Below are 10,210 nucleotides of genomic sequence, written 5' to 3'. Positions count from 1 at the left end.
TACGCTTTGGTAATGAATGAACCAAAAGCAAGGAAATGAGAACCACAGTTGGTCTAAAGGTAACAATGAACACGGTTGAAGAGGTAAAATAGACTAACAACGTTTGGGGAAACTAAGATATATTTAAGTTAACTTGTACCTTAGCCTTGAAAACCTATCGTCCGATGTACCACGTATCGGTTTAACTTAATAAATAAATATATTTTAGTTTCCCCAAACGTTGTTGGTCTTTTTTACCTCTTCAACCGTGTTCATTGATAATGAATGGTTACTAGGCTCATGATACGCTTTGGTAATTGATACTAGGTTCGTCTACTCATATTAAGCGATGGTAATTCATAATTGATTCTATTATTCGTAATAGGCTTGTTATTTAATACTAAGTTTGCCTATTCGTTATAGGTTTATTAATTAAAACTAGGTTTGCCTATTCGTTATAGGTTTATTAATTAAAACTAGGTTTGCTTTCCGTAATAGGTTTATTAATTAAAACTAGGTTTGCCTATTCGTAATAGGTTTATTAATTAAAACTAGGTTTGCCTATTCGTAATAGGTTTATTAATTAAAACTAGTTTTGCCTATTCGTAATAGGTTTAGTAATTCGTACCAGATTCTTTTCAATTGTTTATTTTTTATTAGTGCACAAATCCCAAAGAAAAAAACAACTTTCACCAAAAACAAATTAAAACAAAAACAATTTTTCTGGGAAATTTAGTTTGTCGTTACATAAAAACGGTCATTTTGACACCTCTTAAGAATAATTCTTCAAGAATTATATATTTAACATAACTGATTACATAAAACCCTAAATAACATTTTTATCGTATTTTACAAAAACTAATATTTGGATTAAATACCGGCCTTCGAGGGCGCGTCCGCCCGCCCGTACCACGTCACCAAATTCGCGCACGCGCATAAACGACACGACAAAACAGCGAAAGTCGACACATTCGGTTACGTCACACAAAGATGTTAGTTTTTTTTCAAAAATTACCCTGGTATCATTTTTTTACAGGAAAACATTTAAAATACGTATAATATATACATGTATACCCGCAAAAAGATGTAAAATCTACGATAGTGTCTGTTTCAGTATGTTTTTTTTAAATGTTTTTTTAAATATTTATTTTGTTAAAAAAATATCAGTGTTTTCTAAGTATAATACGGTATTTTTTCACGATAACGCTCATGATTTTTTTTAATCTTTCCGTGAACAGACAAAAAGGTTTTAAAGCTAAAAACGTTTTATATTTATTTTTTTCATAGAAAAGCGACGAGACAAATTTTGGCGCTCATACGAAAACAGACACTTGAAATACAGCGCCACTGCACAAAGTCAGGCGAATTGGCGCGACGGGGTACGGCTAGGCGGGGTCAATTTCCAGTTGCGTTTCATTTTTCCCAAAACGACCGACAATTTCTTTTATTTATTTCTCTTAGTACAATTTTTTTTAAGGTTTGTTTTTTTTTTTAAATTTTAAAACGGAGCTGCCGTTTAAGTAATAATAATAATAATAAAAAAAAATTCATAATCGAAACTAAAAATTAATATTAACCTCTCGATAAACCAGAAAAGCCATTTTTCAGTTGTCGCGAGGAACAATTACACCATCGTGAAAAAAACAAAGTTTTAATAAATGAATATAATAACGAATGAAACAAAAAAAACTAAATTTGTATTTTTTCTCCTCTTTCTAAAGGTAGGTGTATGTGGTAAATTTACCTAAACTCGAAACCATACCGAAATTATCCTTTCTCCCTAAATAATATAGTTTTCTTCATATATTTTCGCTGTTAAATATACGTCCTATAAGACTATATATTTTTCCATTCTAAAACTTTTCGATTTTTTTTTAATTTCATAATAATATTTAAAAAAAAACAAAGAAACAGCACTTTTTTTATCTTAACTATAATTAAAGACGATTCAAAGTGACTACGCGTAAATTTTTTTAATGTTAAAAAAATGATGTTAAGTGTTTTTGGCACACGTTCGTGCTGTTTTTGGGGGTTAATGTAACGAAAATCCACAAGAAATGGGGGACGAGTGAAAACTATGAAATATATATATTTTTTAATTTGAGCAGCGCTGGGGCGGGTTAGCCCACCCCAAAACATCCTAAATTAAGGTAAATCTACCTGTCACCGAATAAATATTTTTTCCGCTTATAATTATTAAAGGTTAACGAAAAAGCAAAGTAAAAGTTTACTAAATTTGAAAATTAATCGGTTATAGAACTTAATAGTTAACGAAAAAAAACAAGGATTATATAATATTTTTGAAAATAGTGCCACGAAATTTTTACAAACGCACAAAAATTTGGGGAACCCCATTTGTACAAATAATGAAAAGGGGTTTTGAGGGTTCAATTTTTGTTGCTTTTATATAACACCACGATGATAAGGACAGAAATATACAACGTTAACTATTGGTATTTTTTTTCAATTAACCACTTTTTGTTAATATATGTAAATAACGTAGCTACATTCATATTCCACGTGTCCCCAGCTGAATCCGACAATTTGTTTATTACGGACACACTTTTTATCGCGAATTTGTTTTTCCCTCCACTCATATAAAAGGCAATTTTTTATATATTTTTTTCTCGATATATTTTTTTTACCTTTGCTTTACTTTTTGCCTATTTTTTATTTTTATAATAACTCCCCTCGTACTATTCATAAGGCATTTTATCTTTACTAATTTTTTTTAAAGTATTTTTTCGTAGTAACAGATTGTTTTTTAATCTTTGGTATTTTTTACGGAAATATTTCGTAAAAAGTTTTCAAACTAAACAAATTAAAAAACGAGCGAGTCGCACAAACCGATTTTGAAAATATTTTTTGTGTGAGGGGGCAAAAACAATTTTGGGTATTCGATTCCTTCGAATACACCAAAAAAAAATCCAACGAAACAAAAAAAATGGACTAGATTTCGCAAAACTTTAAATGCTGATTTGACATTTTTCTCGTAACAAATTAAATTTGAGTGCTTTAATATATATTGCACTTTGTATTTTTTTTGAAGAATATAATATTTATATATATATATATAAATGTGGGGGCAAAGAGGCATAATATGAAATTTCACACACACTAACAATGTGAGAAAAAAATATCGAAGCCCCCGAGAGAAAAAAATAACAAAAACATTTTGTAACTGTTACAAACACCACGAAATATACCCTATATAATTATATTTATATTAAAATTTTTTACCCCGAATGCTCATGCTAATACTGCAACTTTTAGTTTTAGTTGGCGTTGTAGGGACAATTGTTTTCACGTTAAGTTTTATTTTTTTTTCTGGTAAAAAGTCAATAACGGAGATTTTTCGCGATGTTTTCTATATAACGCGGTTTTTTTATCATCCACTTTTTTTCTTACAACACGTACTATACTTTTTTTCGTTTGAAAACAATTCATCTTTAAAATTCGAAATTAAAGGGACATTACTCTTTATATAAGTTTCTTATTTTTCTCGCGTATCGTCGAATATTTTCTTTGTCTTTTAAAGCGACAAATGTTTGGGATACTTTTAAACTTTTTTTTGTTTAATATAATAATATATTTTTTAATCTTTCTGTAAAGACGTTTTTTAAAAAACAATCTTTCACTGGTATACATATTCATCTTTTTGTAAACATTGAGCAGCGTTTGTTTTTTAAATGTCTTTTTGTTTATAATATTTTTTTAAATATTTTACAAGATATGACGTATTTCAGTCAACGTTTTTCCCATTTTTTTAATTTGAACCACCAAAAATATTGTCCATATAGATTCAATCTATAAAATTTCTCTTAATCCACGTTTTAGATTTCACGATTATCCCCCCCTAAAACCAAATCCCCCGTTCTGGTCCACGTAGTGTTAAAATAATTAATGTCTACATTTTTTTAAACGGAAAATATTTAACTGGCATTTTAAGTATCACTTTTTTTTCTAATTTCAGCTGCCTAATTTAAATATTTTTTAAAATCTTTTTTTGGCTCCTCAAAATTTAATATTCAACCAAAAATATTACCTTTAAACAGTAGATCTTTTTAAGCCTAGATTTCTGTAAAAGTGAAAACCCCCGCGAAGTTAAAAACGAAAACCAGCCGGCTGAAACTGACACGTAGAAAATAAAAAACAAACAAAAAAATGCCAAGATGGAGTTTGTTGGTTTTTTTAAAAGTTTGTGGTCATTTTAACGATATGTGTTGAACTCTTGGCTTTAAAACTAAAAACGAAAACTACGCTCAAACAATTTCAAACAAACAAGAAAAAAACTAATGCGGAAAAAAACACCCGACTTCCAGCCAGCCAGCCAACCAACAGACTATAACGTTCGACGCGGGGGACACAAAATGAAAAACACGGGCGGGTAAATAAATGAAAATCGAGACACGAATTGTAATAAAATAGCTGTTGTTATTGTGTAGAATGTTAATATGAGTGTGTAGTGTCGGAGAGAGCGGCACGGACGAAAACGAGAGGACGTGACGTCATAAAGGCTCGACCAATCACGAGAGAAAGAGGACCACGTGACAGATGGGAAGACGCCTACAGAACGGCCACGTTCGCTCTATAAAAAACGAATGGGAAAAAATGGAGTAAAAAATAAGAGAAAAAAATAAAAATGCAACAGAGGGATGGCTTTTGTTTTTTAAAAAGAGAAAATATATAAAAAAAAACACGTGACTATCGATTAGAATGAAAAACATTGAACGAATAAAAATTAATACAAGGTGGTTCAGACCATAAGTAATGTAATAGCCATAAGTATGACGCTCCCTATTTTCTTCTAAACGCTAGTTTTCTAACCAATTGTTTTTTTCTACACTTGGACTTGTAATCGAACTGAGTAGTATAAAGTCATCCTTGGTAGTAGTATATTTAGGCACCAGGGAGCTCTGTTCAATAACTTTGAAAATCAATTCGATTAAAATTATTGATAATTGTCGTACTTAAGACGATATTATGTTACTTATGTTCACACGTATATCGATTACACGGACCAATTGAAAATATAAAAAACTGAACCACCCTGTACGTGTGAAAAAAATTATGAGAAAGCTATTCGCAAAAGCTATAAAATTCGATTGCAATTTGATTTAAATCACGATTTAAATGAAGTGACCTTTTTTTTTAAAAAATCATTGATTTAAATAAACGTATTCAATGTATTTATGAAAATGTACGTTCTTTAGAAATTTCAATTCAGAGAAAATGCAATTAAATTTCATTAATAATAATTCAATTTAATAAAGATTAATATAAACTATAGTTTACGTTATCGCTGCAGTAAAATTATTTATAAATTTGTCAAGAAAAACCGGTATAAAACCTTAAACAAATCAATAAAATCTATTAAATTTCAAATAACCCTGGGTTACACGAGTTAGGTTGTTTTCGCTTTAAAGAGTGATTTAAATTAATGCAGATATTAAAAAAAAAAGAAGATAAAGAGTTACGAGGTATTTGCTTTCAGGCGACGAATTAAAAAAATTAGGAATAGCTTTCTCGAGCAGATTTTACAGCCCTGCCAATTGATTTCAAAGCTTAAAAAGTCTGCGCTTTATCATGCATGATCAAAAAGCCACGCCCCTTAACTCGGAACTCGCTCCACTAAAAACATATGAATTCTCAAATATTGCTATCGTAAAAATGTTAGGACACGGCCATGTTTCCATAGCAACCGCACTCGTGAAAGTGCCGCTGCTACGGAGTTTATGTGGCAGATGCTGATAATACCAGTGCTTAAATTAAGCAACAAACCACCAAAAAAGGAAATCAAATTGCATAAAGAAAAAGGCATTTTAAAAGCCATACGAAGCGTGCGAGGAACACAAAAATAGCATAAGTCTATTATTAAATTCCGAAAGTGTGTCAGTTATTCGAAATATTTAAACGATAACATGGTTGCCATAGCGTTTGAAAATTTATATTGCCCTGACTTTTCCAGGTTTTCCTTGACCCTCAATAGAGATTTTCCCTCACTTTTTAAAGCCAATATTCCAAAAAAATTACTTTAAATCTTTTCTTAACTTTTTTAACATTTTCTTAAAATTCCTAAACTTCTTTAACCTATTCTAAAAATTCTTTGACTTTTGAACCTTTACTTAAAATTCCTTTTTTCTTTTATTAAAATTCCTTAATTCTTTTAACCTTTTCTTAAAATTCCTGAACTTCTTGACCTTTACTTAAAATTCCTTAATTCTTTTAACCTTTTCTTAAAATTCCTTAATTCTTTCAACCTTTTCTTAAAATTCCTTAATTCTTTTAACCTTTTCTTAAAATTCCTTAATTCTTTCAACCTTTTCTTAAAATTCCTTAATTCTTTTAACCTTTTCTTAAAATTACCCGATTAAAAGTTAACTTTAAAGCCGTAATCATTGATTCAGTAATCTCGCGTGAGAAAGGTAAATGACACACTCGAAATTTAATTTCAAACTTATGATAATAGTAACATGGAGGGGCGGGGGGGAGGTAGAAAATATCGGGAAAAACACTCAACGAATTAAGAAATAAGTTACACGTAAACACAAAAGCAAATGCCATTGCGGTTTTCTTTTGAACAAAGACTTCAGAGTGAAAAATGAATGAAACGCAACGTTATAAGAGATGCCACATGTATCAAAAATAGACGAACATTCATCAGATTGCCACCGACAAAATAAAGTGGTACAACAATATAACCGGTAAAGAAAACCACAATAAACAACAGTTGCTTGGGCACACAATTATTCCAGATTAAATTAGAAAAACAAAACATGTACAAGTAAAAAGGTTTGCGAGAAAAACAAAGCAAAGCCACGCGAGCCGTGTGTAGTCTAACCCTGAGTAACTCATTTGGTATCTTTCAAATTTCATAGAACCATGAATGTATTTATATATATATGAATAAATTCATGATAGAAAGGGCAAAGAATTTCGATCACGATTCAATAGAATTTCGATCACGATTCAATAGAATTTCGATCACGATTCAATAGAATTTCGATCACGATTCAATAGAATTTCGATCACGATTCAATAGAATTTCGATCACGATTCAATAGAATTTCGATCACGATTCAATAGAATTTCGATCACGATTCAATAGAATTTCGATCACCATTCAATAGAATTTCGATCACCATTCAATAGAATTTCGATCACCATTCAATAGAATTTCGATCACCATTCAATAGAATTTCGATCACCATTCAATAGAATTTCGATCACCATTCAATAGAATTTCGATCACGATTCAATATAATTTCCATCGCCATTCTATAGAATTTCGATCACGATTCTATAGAATTTCGATCACGATTCAATATAATTTCGATCACGATTCAATATAATTTCGATCACGATTCTATAGAATTTCGATCACGATTCTATAGAATTTCGATCACGATTCTGTAGAATTTCGATCACGATTCTGTAGAATTTCGATCTCCATTCCGTAGAATTTCGATCACGATTCTATAGAATTAGAATACCTTATGCTACTCAGAATAAAACAGCTATTTAACCTAGGTAACGATGAAAGCGCACACAAGAGGGTAAAAACACTGAACTAATAAAAGCACAAATTTGGACATGTAAATACGGAAAATCCCTCATTTTCCGCCCTAAACAATGAAACATAAAGAAATGGCCCAACGAGTATTGGAAACTAAAACTGTTTCCAACATTAAGGATCGGGCCACTGTATTTCTTTGTGTAACTATTTTGAACTGTAAGCGAATACTCAAATAAAAATTCCTCCAATTTTATATCAAAATTAATTAAAATATTTTTTTGCGCTTTATTCCCATCGTCCAATTTCCAGTTTTTGATACAAAAACTTTCATTTCATTTCTTACAAAATTGTATTTACAAAAAACGCGCTGCTTTTTTCATATATTTAATACTTACCATATTCCAATGATACAAAGTTGTTCATAGAAAACTAACAGTAAATTTTACCATTTCAATAAAAAATAAACCAATTTAATATCTGACTAACTGCAATCACCTCCAGTAAAAAAGATTTCAATAGAAATTCTAAAAGATCTGCCCGAGTTCTACAGAAATTCTAAAGATTCTGCCAGGGTTCTATAGAAATTCTAAAGGATCTGCCAGGGTTCTAAAGGAATTACAAAGAATCTGCCAGGGTTCTAAAGGAATTACAAAGAATCTGTCAGGGTTCTAAAGGAATTACAAAGAATCTGTCAGGGTTCTATAAAAATAATGAGAATCTGCCAGGATTCTATAAAAATAATGAGAATCAGCCAGAGTTCTATAGAAATTATGAAGAATCTGCCAGAGTTCTATAGAAAATACTGAAGAATCTGCCAGAGTTCTATAGAAAATACTGAAGAATCTGCCAGAGTTCTATAGAAAATATGAAGGATCTACCAGAGTATTATATATAGCATTTAGAATCTGCTACAGAACTTTCTTAAGATGAAGATCATGACTTATTCATCATCTTATTCTAAAATTTGTAACTGATCTAAAGTTGTTCTAATCCAAATACCTTTAGAGAAATGACTAATTCCAAGTATTTACTATAGAATTTGTCTATATAAATATATAAGTATCTTTTACGCCTCAAAATTTTTTTTCAAATGCAAAACTCCTCCAAAATTACAATTTTCTAAATAAACAACGTTGTACCATGTTTGGAATATCAACAACACCATTTCTAATATTATAATTATTAATATAACATGAAACCCAAAAACAAAATTAACTCACCTCATACTCGCTTTTCGCAAACCAATACTTCGTGTACAATTCAAATTCATTTAGAATTTATTCTTTAAAAATTATATTTTTTGATGGAAATAATTGGGAATTTAAATGGGAGAAATAATTAAGGGTACAAGGGGAAGGGTCAATTGGTTTAAGTGGACACGAACAGAGGAATTTGATGAATCAGGGGGGAGGGATCTGTTGAATTTAAGTCGATCATTTCTCTTTTAATATGGTTTGCTGGCGTCTTTCGACCTCTTCAGTTGAACTTTCAACCTTTTCATGCCTATCTGGAAACCGTTCATGGCCTGGATCGCTGCTTGGGCGCTCAGCGGATTGTCGTAACTCACGAAACCTGACATTCATCGAAAGAAACAAATTACAATTACAAACTTCTAGAGATAAGAAAATTATTATTAAGAATAAATTGTAAGGCCGATTTAAAAGAGCGAATGAACTAATCGTTAGTTTCTAGAGGGCTTTTATAAAATCTATAGAAAATCACCGGTTTTATGTATAAAAAGCTTTAGAACCGTTTTCTATAGAAATTCCAGTAATTTCTCTATAGATTTTATAGAAAATCCGGTAATTTCTCTACAGATTCTTTAAAAATTTCAGTAATTCCTCTACACATTCTAAAGAAATTCCAGAAATATATCTATAGATTCTGTAGAAATTCTAATAAATTCCTCTACAGATTCTATAGAAATTCCAGTAATTTATCTGCAGATTCAATAGAAATTCCAGTAATTTATCTGCAGATTCAATAGAAATTTCAGTAATTTATCTTTAGATATTTCCATTGTTTCCATAGAATCTATAGACCATCTTATCTGGTTGAAATAGATTCTATAGACATTCCTATAATGTTACCATAGAATCTTTAGACATTCCTATCATGTTACCATAGATTCTATAGAAATTTATAATTTTACATTATGTAGAAATTTATAAATTTCCAGATTGTATAGCATTTCTATGGATTCTATATATATTACAATGGCTTTTCTATGGTTCCTATAAAAATTAATAATTTGTCTATAGTTTGTGGAAATGTTTTCTTTAGATTCTCTAGAAATTTCTGTTGATAAATTTTGTAAGGGCAGGTCATAAAAGGAAGTAAAGGCTAACAATACCAATTTAAAAAGCACAAACCGATTTAAGCGTAAAGCATTATAATCGAACTATTATTAATTAACATGCATTTAATAACTAGTTAAGATTTATAATGAAATAAATTATAATTAAATTAATAACTTGTATTGCAATTAATTTTTGCCTATTAGGAAACATTTAGTTTTTATAGAGTATTTATACAAAGGGCTTCATAGTTTAAAAATGGGTACAGTTAGCTCAGAAAGGAAAAAGAACACTACTAAAGTATAAACAATAAAGGTTACGTATAATGAAAGGTGACCATACAGTGTTTCCACTAAAAACAATCCATGGTTACTAATTAAATAACAGGTTTTCGCAAAGAATTTGAAATATTCAATAT

The 10,210-nt window shown here is 30.1% G+C and overlaps 1 protein-coding gene across 14 annotated transcripts in view; it reads right to left on the bottom strand.

The window, feature by feature from the left end:
• Positions 1-611: 611 nt before the first annotated feature.
• Positions 612-10,210, bottom strand: part of LOC149958979 (CUGBP Elav-like family member 1) — a 570,682-nt gene continuing 561,083 nt past the window's right edge. For all 14 annotated transcript variants that reach the window (XM_090166351.1, XM_090166352.1, XM_090166353.1 and 11 more), the window contains 2 exons: positions 8,716-9,067; positions 612-4,567 (listed from right to left, as the gene is read on the bottom strand). In XM_090166351.1, coding sequence (XP_090022477.1) covers positions 8,940-9,067 — 128 coding nt within the window. In that variant the 3' untranslated portion in view covers positions 612-4,567; positions 8,716-8,939. The remainder of the gene's footprint in view (positions 4,568-8,715; positions 9,068-10,210) is intronic.

The sequence above is a fragment of the Leiobunum rupestre genome, chromosome 2, assembly GCF_980474605.1.
Source record: "Leiobunum rupestre chromosome 2, qqLeiRupe1.1.hap1, whole genome shotgun sequence".
In the NCBI taxonomy this organism is placed as follows: Eukaryota; Metazoa; Arthropoda; class Arachnida; order Opiliones; family Sclerosomatidae; genus Leiobunum; species Leiobunum rupestre.
The sequence above is the reverse complement of the archived record's forward strand: the minus strand, read 5'-3'. Positions and strand labels throughout refer to the sequence as shown.